This window comes from Aotus nancymaae, unplaced genomic scaffold (assembly GCF_030222135.1).
Source record: "Aotus nancymaae isolate 86718 unplaced genomic scaffold, 86718_ANA_hifiasm-v0.15.2.pri h1tg000053l, whole genome shotgun sequence".
NCBI classification, from domain to species: Eukaryota; Metazoa; Chordata; class Mammalia; order Primates; family Aotidae; genus Aotus; species Aotus nancymaae.
The window spans coordinates 33,266,560-33,279,571 of NW_026988467.1; the positions used below are offsets into that span (position 1 = coordinate 33,266,560).

Here is a 13,012-nt window from a genome sequence, read left to right on the forward strand (position 1 = left end):
GCCTAACCGTGGAGCACTTATGTGGTCCCAGCTTAAGAACACTTGGGAGTCAGGACCCCTGGATTCTTGAGTGAATCCTGCTCCCAACTCTCTGTGTGGTCTTATGCCTGACACTTCCCCTCTCTGGGACTCTGCCAAACATGAAGAATTGTCCTTCCTCTCCCAGCCTCACATAAATACTATGGGTGCTGCAATGATATAATTTAAGAAGAAATTGCTTTGGAAATACAAATGGTATACAAATACACAATTGCTATGCAGTGCTTTGCAGGAGGGAAAAAAAACCAACACTTTTTGAAGCTCTTTGCCAAAATATATCACTTTTCTTCCCCAACCTTACGTATGGAGCGCAATTGAGATGACACCTTCTAACTGAAGTAATTAGCTAGGCGGCTTTCAAGAGATTTAAATTGCAAGTGACTCCTGAACTTTCCAGAATATTTGGACCTGCAATCTGAAAAGCGTCTGCTTTGATATGGATGATTATTTTTTTCTCAAAGAAGTCACTCAAGGGAGAGATTTTCAAATACATAAGTATTTTTCTCCATCCTAATCAAAACCACATGGAGGATACATCAGGGGCCAGTGCTTTGAGTAGCAGCGGGAGGTGGAAGAAGAGAAGTTATTATTGCATTGAGGGGCTTCCAGATCTTCCCCAACTGTCACCGAACAAAGCTGATGGACAAAAAAGCAAGGTGAGGCTCCAGGACACTCATTAATAGCAAGGACACACTGAGACACTTCCCTTGGAAGCTGCCTGTCACTTCCTAGCTGCTGGAGACCACTGAGGCTCCATGTCCCCTCCTCCAATCGGCCACTCCCAGCCTCCCTAGGTTGTTCCAAACCAGGTTTTGAGCTGCTCCCAGAGGGAGAGTAGCTTATTTCGGTGACTTGATTGGTGAGTTCTGCCAGGCCTGCTAGACCTCTGCCCAAGTCCCTGCCCTGGCCCCTGCCATGGTGGAGAGGTTTCTCGCATGTGGGACGGATTTGCTTTTTTCCTCTCCTCCTTCATTCAAGTGCCCAGCACAGAGCCTGGCATGTAGTGAGTGCCCAGGACACATTGGGATAACACCATTCACTCATTCATTGGGCATTTGCTGATGGAGGTCTACTGAGGACCAGGGTTTGTGTAGGTTACACGCAGATGACTGAGGGACAAGGACATTTTCTCTGTCCCTTGAAGCTCCTTCCCTGCCTGCCCCCTAGGTAGGTCCCTCAGTGAGACTCTAAAAGGCAGAGATTGTCTGCACTCCCTAAGGTAAGAGGCTCTGGACATGGGACTCCACTGGCAGAGGCAATGAGCACATGGCTTGTGGCCAGCAGGACTGGGGCATGGTGTCCTCCCCGGGGGTCTCTCCTGGCTGGTGGTCCCCTCTCCCTGTACCTGCTCTCCTGCTCCCTGCCATCTCTGCATCTCACTCCCAGCAGTTGGAGCAGGTGTTCTCCTTTCTGAGATATTTGAGTAGCTGCAGATATTTCCAAATCACATTGGCCTTCCATCCAGAGTATGTAAGAGAATTGCATCCCAACTGTCACCAAGGAGCCTCACCTTGCTTTCTTGTCCATCATCTTTGTTTGGTGACTGCTAGGAAATTGCATCCTTTTGTGTACCTCATCTTTGATGCACTCAGGCTGAAGTCCTCAACTCAGCCATGATCCTTCCTACTCCCAGGCACCTCACAGCCAAGCAGCCATGGAGTCCCGTCCACAGTGTATCCTGAACCTCTCTTAGTCCATTTCTGCCCTCCACTCCCAGGGCCACCACCTGGCTCAGGTCTCATCACCCCATTACTGCAGTGGCCTCCCACCCAGGCTCCCTGCCTCTGGTTTCCTTCCATCTACAAGCCCAACTTGCACAGCTGGATTGTGTGGTGATGAGGCCATGGGTGGGGTCAGCCGCAGTCAGCAGGGTACTCTATGTCCACCTCAGCTGGAGCAGGAGGTGGGGGAATGTTTCCCGCATGCCGTGAGCTGGGTGGATTTCTTAGCTTCAGACCCTGAGCCAGCTCCAGCCAGAGTGGAGGTGGAGGTTGGGGGGTCTGGGCCAAGGGCACACACCTGGGTATCTCGGTGTCTTCAACATTCTGCTGGGTCATCAGGGTCTGAGGCTGCCCCTAGAGGTGTGTGCTAGCTCTGCTGATGCCAAAGAGGCTGAAGACCTCTTGGGGAAAGGAAACTCTGTACGGGGAGGCCCTGGGAGAGGATCCCATACCTTGCTGCATCAGTGATCCCATTCCAAACCAGAAGCTGTTCAGCAGAGTGAAGTTATTTTCCACCACCTCGGAGCCAGGGTTGCAGGGGTGAGCATCATACCATTCATAAGGGCTGAACCTGCCATAGTAGGAGAGGGACAGTCAGCCTGGGAAGCAAGGGGCATCCACGCCCCGGCAGGTAGTGGTTTAGCAAACACAGCTGTGCCAGCAACCTCAGCATCAATATCCTCATGGTTCTGCTGGGAGGCCGGGCAGGGGAGATCGAGCCACGTTTCTTCTTATTCTTTATTGTTAGTGTCCTTTTCTGGTTATAGAGGTAATTCATCAGCATCTCTTAAAATTAAAAGTGCACATGCTCTTCAGTCCCGCAGCCCCGCAATTCTGCAACTCATTATCCACCCCAGAAAAAACACTCTTACATGGGCGTAAAGAGAAGCACATAAAGGTGTTTATCAAAGTGCAGTTTGTAATGGCAAAGAAACTGGAAACCACCAAAATGTCCTTCAACAGAGGAATGATTAAATAAACGATGCCACGACTGTACTGTGAAACATTATGTGGCCGTTAAAAGAGAATGAGATACTTGGGATGTCCCAATGGGGACAGATCTTCAACATACATTGTTGAAGATCTAAGCAATAAAAATATTAAAAGCAATGTAATAAAGGCAATAGAAAATAAGAACAACATGACCATACTTACATAAATCGATTTCCGAAGAAATAACTATTCAGTGCTTTATGTGTACTCACATGCAAATACATACTAAAGGGTCTGAAAGGGTCTCTCTATAAAAAATATCAGTGTTTACCTCTGGGGAGGGGCATCCAAATAGCAGAAGGAATTTCAGGAAGGCCTATTGCTCTATATGCATTATATAAATTTTTAAAACTGAGAACACGGTTTTGAATTTTGGGTATAATAAAAAACCTTAAAGTGGAAAAAAAGCAGAAAACACTCTTTATAAAATATTCAGACAGTATAGAAGAATACAATCTGAAAGGGAATGTACTCCAACATCCTATCCCTCGGAGAGAACAATGTGTTATATAATTTTTTTAGATTTTTGTCTTTGAATACACAAATACATATATGACAGGGAAAAAATGATTACTTCAAACCTCCTACTGCCTTCTTAGGAAGAGGAGTCCTGATTACTGAAGGGAGTTTTTGTTTACTGCGTGAGTTCCAGTTGAGCATACCTATGTTTGAAGAAGCTTGAGAAGTTGAGGGACCCTGGCTGGGGGACATTTTCTCTAGGTTTGTGTGGGAGGTTTTAGGATGCTGAGAGGACAGACCTGGAAGGAGAGACAAGTCCATTGGAATTTCGTTTTTTAAAATGCAATTAAGTGTGATGTTGTGACATCTCTTTTCTGTCTCCCTTCTAGAAACTGGAATATATTATACATTGATTATCAGTGCTTATGTGGAAAGAATTTTATTTTCATGAAGCGGGAAGATCCCTCAAATAGGAAATTCCAAAGAAAGGTTTCAAACCAAGCCAGGGATCTTCAAAGGAAATGACTACAAACTGGTTAGAGGCTCTAAAATCCACAGGGAAGAGATCTAGGATCGAGAAAGAGATGAGAGGCTATTGTGAGAAGGGTTTTTGGAGAGAGCATTTGAAGGGCTGGGTGTCTGGAGCCCCCACTTCCTCCACCAAGTTGAGGGATAGGGGCTTCCCAGGAGGCAAGGCAGCTCAGTGCCTGGCCCTGTAACTGGAGCGGACAGACCTGGAAATTCCGAAGGGCAGGGGTTGGGCTGATGGGTGCTCCGTCGGCGGAGCCGGGAGAGTCCCTGCTGCATGACATTAGCCTGCAGGCCCAGACACCACCAGGACTCAGGACACTGGGTTCACAGTGCTTCCCTTGGACCAGATGGACCCATGCAGAAGACAGATCCAGCCCAGGCCGACCTTGACTCCCATCCTAGAAGGGCAATAAGATTCCAACAGGGCAAGACCATGGGGCACAGGCTGCTGGAGGACTGGGACCTGAGTGGGGAGTGGGCCACCACAGGAGGCCCTGCCAGAGGGGAGCCACGGGGACAGCATCCACCTCTGAACACCCTGGAAGGTGGGTGGGAGACAAAGTAAAGATGATTTTTGATGAGATCTCCCGTGTCCTGCTCTTTACATGTACCGGGCACACATACACAAATATGACATACATGGTATTTTTTAATGCAAAAAAATCCCATGTCATACCACTATACTGTGTGAGAACTTGGCTTTTCATTTAATGTCACCAACCTCTTTGCAGGTCAGTTCTTTCAGATCTACCTCACGCTCTGTAACCACTCCGCAGGTGTTTCTAACCATGCCTGGACTGATGGGCACTTAAGCTGTCGTCTCTTTCCAACTGTGGTGCACTCTGCTGGAAAAGCATCCTTGGACACACCTCTGTGGGCACTGATGCCCAAAGGTGGCCTTGTACTCTGGGGCTTGGCTGCAAAGGCGTTCTAGATTTGGGAGAATGCTAAAGTTTGGCTCAATGGTGATGTTTCAACAGGAGGAAGTTCCGGGAGTGGAACTGCTTATCATGATAAGAATAACTGGTTCTAGAATGGGCTTCTTGGTTATCAAATGCTGTTACAGGCTGGGATCCTCACCGCCTACTGAGAGGTGAGAGCATGCAGGGTGCACATTTCACAGATGCAGAGGCCGCTAGGACCCTGTAGTCAGTGGTACAGAGCATCCAGGCTCTAACCCTCCTCGGCCACAGGAGAGAAGAGGAGTGGAATGGTGGCTGGGCAAGGAGGGAAGGTGTCACCTGGAGTTAATGGTGCATCTTGGATTTGTAGCTTGTGGCTGCAAGGGCTTCTCCAGTCTTGAGAGTAAACAGGAGTTAGAAGTTGACCTGGAGACACTCTGTCTCCACAGAGGAGGCTACGCTCCGTCTCCAGCTGGAGTGTGGAGGTGTAGACAGGGCATCCCCTGCGGCCAAAGCTCTTGCTTCCCCAGGATACTCATCTGTGCCAGATTTGGCTGCAACATGGCTCCCAGGAGCTAGCTGAGCTGCTCACCCTCAGCCCTGCCTCCTGGGTCAGGCACTTAGGATCATCCACTGTCATGAGTGCCAACTGTCCTGCTCTTTGTGGTGAGAAAGTACCTTCTGTGCCCTCCCTGTTTCCTCCTACCTTACCAGGCATGAAGCAGAATATCCTGGTGACAGCGAAATACCTTGTGCAATGCCTGGTCCCTGATGTGGGCCAAACAGACTGGGCCAGGCAAGTGTGCAAGATGGACAGTCCTGTGCCAAGCTGGAGTTGCCCCAGAGTGGACCTGGGGACCTGCTCACCCTTCCCAGGCCCCACATCTTGGGAGTGTGGGCAGCTGTGTCCAGATCTCCAGCAGCAGGCATGGTTGCCGGGTGTGAAGGGGAGATGGCCACATTCACCCTACAGGTATGTTGTGCTTGACCCTGCCAGTGTTACAAAAAATCAAACTAGTGGCCCACACAGAAAAACCATGAGACGTCACATAAAAGTCCCAATCTCTCTCTCAAAATCACGAGCTCTGCAACATTGGTCCTGCGTCTATGCCTGGTACAACGTGTTGGAGCTGAGCAGTGGCCGCCCCCTTCAGCCAGGTGAGCTCTCCAGGGTGCCTCAGTCCCTACCACTCCCCGCTGCCTGTCCCTACACCTGCTTCACTCCCTTTGGCCCTGGCAGGCACTTGTGTTTGTCACCCTGGATATAAAGTTGGACGGATCTGGGTTTGAAGCCTAACTCTGCCAAAGAAACACTTTCTGACTCTGGGCAATTCACTTAATCCTCCAAGCCTCAGTTTCTGCTTCTATAAACTGGGGATAATTAAACCCACCTCAAGACAGGTGTGAGTGGAGTTGTGTGGTGCTGAGTGAGGTGACAAGCGCCCTCTGATGCTCTTCCCAGTTCTGTGGCCAAAACTCTTGTCCCTCTCCTCTCTTCTCAGGGGTCTCCTATCATTCCAGCAGCTCTAGGAATCCCATCTTTTCTAGAAAGTCTCCCAGCCTAACCTTGGGAAAAATGCTCTCACCTTCCCAGGTAGGCGTCAGGGTGGGAAGCAGGCGTGGCTGCCGGCAGCTGGCCAGGGGCCAGGAGTGAGGCAGGGATGGGACACACATCAAAAGGGCAGAACAGATGCTGGAAAAGCCGGAGGGCGTGGGAGCCAAGAGACCGCGGGAGCTGCTGAAATCGTGGTGTGAGCTCTGGAGGGTGGGCCCTGGCTTTCAAAGCCTCGTTAGACCATTAGAGACAAGAGGCATGATGAAGGCCTCTCGGCGGCAGGCTTGGCGGTTGCTGTGCCCACCAGGCAGGGAGGCCCTGGCAGCTCCAGGCCTCTGGCAGCACAGGGCTTGGGAAGCAGGACATTTCATGGCTTGCAGCCTTCCCTTTGGTCTCTCGCAGTGAGGGAGGAGGCAGCAGGAGGCAGCGAAGGGAGCGAAGTAGGGGGAGGGTGGCTTTGAAAGAAGGCTCTGGAGAAAAAAAGGCTGAAAACGCCAAGTCGTTGGATCTCAAATTCCCTCTCCAGAGAAGTCTCTCTTTGTACTTTGTTAGGATTTAGAGAAAAAAAAGGACCAGATCAGGGGCTGGGGCTGGAGCCCCAAAGGAGAAGGCAGAGGGCCCAGCTGGAAAGGGGCAGGGAGCTGGCCCCTGCAGCCACCAACCTGGGGCAGGGGTGGACCACTGGACGGAGGTGTGGGTCGTAGATAAAAGGCTTGGTGACCCCCACGGTCAAATGCGGCAAGGGTCACTTACCGGCTGTATGACTGGCAAGTGGTGAGACTTTCTGAGTCTCCAAGGGAGACTGGGAGAATTAAGTAAGATAACGGCTGCAAAGTGCAGAGCATAGTGCTTGGCAAGCACCAGGCGTTCACTAAACACTGGGCTAAACCTGCCCCTAGTGACCTCCTCCTACCACCCACCAGCAAGGGTGTGCTATGTCTACTTTATTTGAACAACCAAATGTGCACACATGTTGCTAGCGTGGAGCCCAGACAGGGATGTGTGTATGTGTGCCATGTTTCTGCATGTGGAGATGGGTGTGAGTTTATTGGGCACTGTTCCCCTGCTGTTGTGGCTTCGATAGACACACCTGTTTCCCAAGTTCTAAGCCACCCGCTGGGCCCCCCAGTGCCCTGGGTCTGCTGCACCAGGTGCCTGGCTCAGGTGGTGCAGCTTTGGGCAGCAACTTGACCCCTTCAAGCCTGCTAACGGGACCTGAGGTGCAACTGCTGCATCTCAGAGTCACAGACACAGACCAGGGTGAGGACCAGGTGATTCGAGTGTGGGGCAGGGGAGGGGCAAGGCATGGAATGTTCCCTGAGGGATACAAAGGAATCTGAGCCACAGAGTGGAAGAGGACTGGGCACAGCGGTGGCCTGAGCCTTGGGCCTTGTGTGCCAGGGGCTGAGGAGGTGAGGACCTGCCTGGCCCCTAAACCTTCAACCTTGGGCCCGACATCTGGCCAAGGAATTGCCTTACCTGGCGATGACGAAGAGGACACAGCTGACACCCAGGTAGGCGAGAAGCACATACATCCAGATGTCTGGGGACAGGGGATTGAGGAAGGAGAAGACGCTGGGGTTGGTGCCATTGGGCTTTCGATACAGGATGCTCACACCGAGTGTCATGAAGGGCTTGGAGAAGTCAATGGCCTTTTCTCGAACATGGGTGATGGTCAGGGGGGCCACAGCCAGATCTGCCTTCTGCAACCAGACAGAGAGAGAGAGAGAGAGACCGACTGTGAGCAAAGTCTCAGAAAAGCGGGAGACAGAACACCCTTGCTGGAGGAGAGATGAGGGTGGCGTCAGTTGTCCAAGTCCCAGGTCACTAACCGTTCTTCTGTTTCCACATTTACTAACCCTCCTTCAGGGCCAGGTCAGGGTGCTGGGGAGACAATGATGAATTCAACTTAACCTCTGCTCTCTGAGAGCTCACGGTCTTGAAGGAGAGCATGGTGGAGTAAACATGCAGAGAATGGAACTCTATTAAAGCTGTAACCCAAGCGCTCCCCTCTCAAAAATGGTGCTTTGTCAAATAAATGCAGTTCAGTAACCCACAAACATTCAAAAATAGCTCTCGCTTTTTATTGGTGTCTTTCAAAATCACAAAGAGGACACAGAATGCACCACGAGGCTTACTTAATTCTCTTTCCTCTCGTATCCACTTCTCGAATGCTTCACCACATTCTGGATTTTATATCCTAAAGGCCCTCCAAACATGAGTTGGGCAAAGGTAATACCCCTGTTGGGAGAAACTAGGCAGGCAGGCTGGGCGTGGTGGCTCATGCCTGCATTCCCAGCACTTTGGAAGGCTGAGGCAGGAGGATCGTTTGAGCCCAAGGGTTTGAGAACAGCCTGCATAACACAGCAAGACTCCATCTCTACAAAAATTTAAAAAGTTAGCTGGGTGCAGTGTTCTGTAGTCCCAGCTACTTGGGAAGCTGAGGTGGGAGGATTACTTGAGGCTGGGAAGTAGAGGCTGCAGTGAGCCGTGACTGCGCCACTGCACTCCAGCCTAGGCAACAGAGTGATATTTTGTTTTGAAAAATAAGAAAAAAAAAAGGAAAGGAAACAAAACAAGCAAATCCAGGGCCCTCATTAATAGGAGGTGGTGCGGAGTGGGAAAGAAGCGGGTGGAGTAATGCTAGGAATGCCATGTTAATAAATTTTCGCCTATCACAATTTTAATAAGGGGAAGAATTAAAGTTCAATTTCTTTGGTCTGAGCTTTTCCTGATTAAAAAATCTAGATTCCTTCATCCCATCCCATCTATTCAGCCTCACCCCACTAGCATCCTCCCCCATGAGGCCCCAATTAAACCACTTCCTGCTTACCGCAGTCCCTCCTTCAGCCCCATGCTCTGCACATCCCACGCTGTTTCGGATGTCCTTTTCCCGTTGTCTCCTTCTCACCATGTCCGCCTTCCTCTGCACACTCTGCCTCTTCCAGAAACCCGCCCTCGCAGCCTCCATCTCTAAACTCCCATGAAGCCAGCTCTGCTCTGCTTGAATGGCGGTCTGTGCCCCCTGAGACATTGTGTCTGATCTGCTTATTTGCCTGTGAGTTCCTGAGTGCAACTGGAGCTGGGGCAGAGTCTCTGCTTCTTTTCTCCAACCTCAAGCCCCATCTCAGCCTCTGGAATATTTGTTAATTAATAACCTTCCCCTGTGAGAGGCTGCCCCTGGAGCTTCTGTGGATATTTACACCTCAGAGTGTGAACTAAGTTATCACTTCCCTTCCTCAAGTAGGACAGGACAGAATGGGAGGCTGGGGCCTTACAACCAGCTTTAAAGTCCTTTTTGCCAAGGGGGACCTCCCTCTGATGCCCCTTTCCAAGGCGATGCCTCTAGGTGGCCATCTATTGACTTGGTCCAACTCCATTCATCCACTCATTGTGTCATGAAATCCAAGAGACACCAGGGATACAGAGCTGACCCAAACAGACATGGCTTCTGCCCTCATGGAGCTTACAGTCTAGTAGGAGAGATGGACATTAATCAAACTGTTTCCTAAAGGGTAGCTGCTAACACTAGCTCTGACTTCACTCATCTCAGAACAGGAACTAGCAATCCAGTCAAAATCAGATGTCAAGGAAGGAAGGGCTAGTATGGGTGGAATGGCAGCTCTGGACAGCTCTGCAGGTGCCCCCGGCTGGGAGCAGTTGGGAAATACGACTTTGACCCTGCCCACCCAATGTTTCTCCTTCTAACAGCAGCCCCCACACCCCATCTGACACTTGGAGTCCAAGGATTTGATGATCTTCAGAACCTGGGAAAGATGGGGAGGAGGAGCCTATTATAAAGGCTCTTTCTTTTGTAAATTTCTGAATATGTGAGTTGGAATTTGCCTGGCTGAAGGCAGAAGAAAGAAGAACCGGCAAGCTGCTGCCACCCCAGCTTCTGGAGTCCTCTCAGTTCAGGGTGCATACAAAAGAAAGCAGCAGCAGCAAAAAAAAAAAAAAAAAAAAAAAAAAAAGAACTGTAGAGTGGTGAGCAAGAGACCTAGTCCCTGGTGACATGGAGCTTCCGGCTGAGTGAGCCCCTGCTGGGGCTGTAGATAGGATTGCTGGGTAGGGTGGGAGCGTGAGTGAGACACCCTGAAAGGTTCCTTTCAGTCCTAAAGTTCTAGGATTCTCCATAATGTTGACGTGACAGAGATGTAGAGGGCCTCTGATTCTAGAACTTGGCGTCTCCAAGTCCTGTCCCTTCAAAGTCCAGTCATGTGCTGCCCAACTGTCTTGGTCAACAGTGTACTGCATATACAACAGTGGTCCCATAAGATTAGAATACTATTTTTATTGCACTTTTTCTATGTTTAGATAAGTTTCCATACACAGATGCCTATAGTATTCAGGAGAGTAACATGCTGCACAGGTTTGTACCTAGGAGCAATAGGCCATACCATACAGGTGAGGTGTGTAGTAGGCGCTGCCATCTAGGTGTGTGGAAGTACAGCCTATCATGTCCCAACTACGATGAAAATGCCTGATGACATTTCTCAGGATGTATTCCTGTTAAGTGATGCTTGACTGTATATTGCATTGGGAGGTTCTGTTCTGACTCCAAAGTCATTATCGTTGCTCAAAATGCTTTTGGAATTGGTCTCTGGAAACGGCCTCCTGGGCTTGGAGTGGATTCTTGGGAAGAACCTCAATGTCATTGATGGTGGAACCTCCCTTTGACTTTTGATGGCAAGTTGGATAAAAGAGTTGTGACTGGGGGATAGGGGTGTTTGAAGCCAATGATTATTTCAGGGACTGGTGAGAAAGCGAATCACATGGTTTTCTTGCCAGCCCTTCCCCTAGATCCTCTCAAAGCATTTGAAATCTCCCTGCCGTTCTTCCTGCTCTTTGGCTTTAATGGGATTGGGAGACCGAGGCGTCCTCAGCATTCTGTACCTGCGTCGGGAAGACACGGTCAATATGACCTGCACCGGGAGTTTGGATTTGTGTTCTCCCTTGGGCTTCAGGAAGGCTGGAGTTCTCCACTTCACTTCTGGTTAAGGTAGAAAATACTACATTTCAACGTTGGTTACGATTTCCCTGAAAAAGGCATTATTTTGTCCAACTTCTCTTGAAAGATGGGAACAGATGTCAAGCCTTTGCTGTTTCAGTTCATTACTCAGAATGAAAGACCCAATCTTGGCAGGCTCTTCCCACTTGTGCAAGTTTTCTTCGAGGATGATTCATAAAATCATAGGTTGTCAGAGCTGGATGAGAGACCTTCAAGTCTATTTAAGGAATACATCTATTCCGACCCCACATTTTTTTTAACAGAAGGAAACTGAGGCTTGAAGAGAAGCTCCTTGGTCTTTGCTATAGTATTTACAGTAATCATGTCCTTGAAAGACATCAAACCCCTCACCTGTACAACACTTTCGTTGGTCTTACAGGTGTTTTGTCAGCCCTCCTGCCTCATCAAGGACCTTTCTGTACTATTTCTAAACCTTTGGACCCAGCGGGACAATCTTCCCAGGATATTACTTCATCCCCATAAACAGCTTTGCACTTGCCAAGAATCTGTTGGGATCCTCCTGGCTCCTCTTCTTCCCAGTCTCCTCTATCCTTGCTTGAGGTCATCTGGCCCCATCCATCCTACCATGCCCCCAGCTCCCAAAACTGAAGGTAAGAACGATTTAAGCTGCTATAGCTCCAACCTTTGGTCCTTAGTCTCCAGATACCCCGGCTGCTGGTTGAATCTTGCCTTGTACCCTAGACTAAAACCTGGACATCTTCCCACCAGGTTCTAGGAATGGGGTTGGGACTGTGGTCCCGGCTCTAACAACTTGTCACTGATAAGCCTTCTCTTAGGACAGGGGTCCTCCCCAGGATCTGAGATCTGGCCCCTGACTCCCAGCTTGCTGCCTGTGTCTGATGTCACTGCTGGTAGCTGCCTGCGTCGATTCCCAAGTATGGTCCCCACCAGATTCCTCATCTCCGTTCTTCGCCTCTTAGTTGGGATCCCCATCAGACATGCCAAGCACGACTCATTGTATTGCATATACCGCCTATGCGATCTCCCCAGTAGCCCTGCCAGATAGTCAACATCCTCACCATATTCCAGATGGGGACAGGGTGGCTCAAGCAGGCTAGGAGGCTTATTTAAATTGGTAAGTGGCTGAGCTGGTACTTGGACCCAGTATACTGTGATTTCAAAGCCCAACATTTTACCACTCTACCATGCAAGCCACATGTAATGGGTTGAATTGTGCCCCCCTCCCCATTATGTTCAGATCCTGACCCCTGGTACCTGTGAGGGTGACCTTATTTGGAAATAAGGTTTTTGCAGATGAAATCAAGTTAAAATGAAGTTATATGGAATGAGGGTGGGCCCCAAATCCAATGACTGGTGTCCGTTTAAGAAGAGGAAAAGAGGAGGCTGGGCACAGTGGCTCACGCCTGTAATCCCAGCACTTTGGGAGGCCAAGGCAGGCGGATCACCTGAGGTCAGGAATTTGAGACCAGCCTAGCCAACATGGTGAAATCCCATCTCTATTAAAAACACAAAAATTAGCTGGGTGTGGTGGCATGTGCCTGTAATCCCAGCTACTTGGGAAGCTGAGGCAAGGAGAATTGCTTGAACCTGGGAGGTGGGGGTTGCAGTGAGCTGAGATCATGCCACTGCACTCCAGCTGGGGCTACAGAGCAAGACTCTCTCAAAAAAAAAAAAAAAAAAGGAAGAGGGGATGCACAGATACACACAGAAGGCCATGTGATGCTGAAGGAAGGGACTGGAATAGTAGATACAAGCCAGAAGCACCAGGGACTGCCAGCCACACCAGAAGACCGGATGAAGAGAAGCATGGAACAGGTTC

The 13,012-nt window shown here is 49.8% G+C and overlaps 1 protein-coding gene across 2 annotated transcripts in view; it reads right to left on the reverse strand.

Annotated features, from left to right (window-relative positions):
* Positions 1 to 13,012, reverse strand: part of GRIK3 (glutamate ionotropic receptor kainate type subunit 3) — a 95,208-nt gene that overhangs the window by 21,660 nt on the left and 60,536 nt on the right. For both annotated transcript variants that reach the window (XM_064363692.1, XM_064363691.1), the window contains 2 exons: positions 7,680 to 7,903; positions 2,213 to 2,331 (listed from right to left, as the gene is read on the reverse strand). In XM_064363692.1, the coding sequence (XP_064219762.1) occupies positions 2,213 to 2,331; positions 7,680 to 7,903 (343 nt within the window). The remainder of the gene's footprint in view (positions 1 to 2,212; positions 2,332 to 7,679; positions 7,904 to 13,012) is intronic.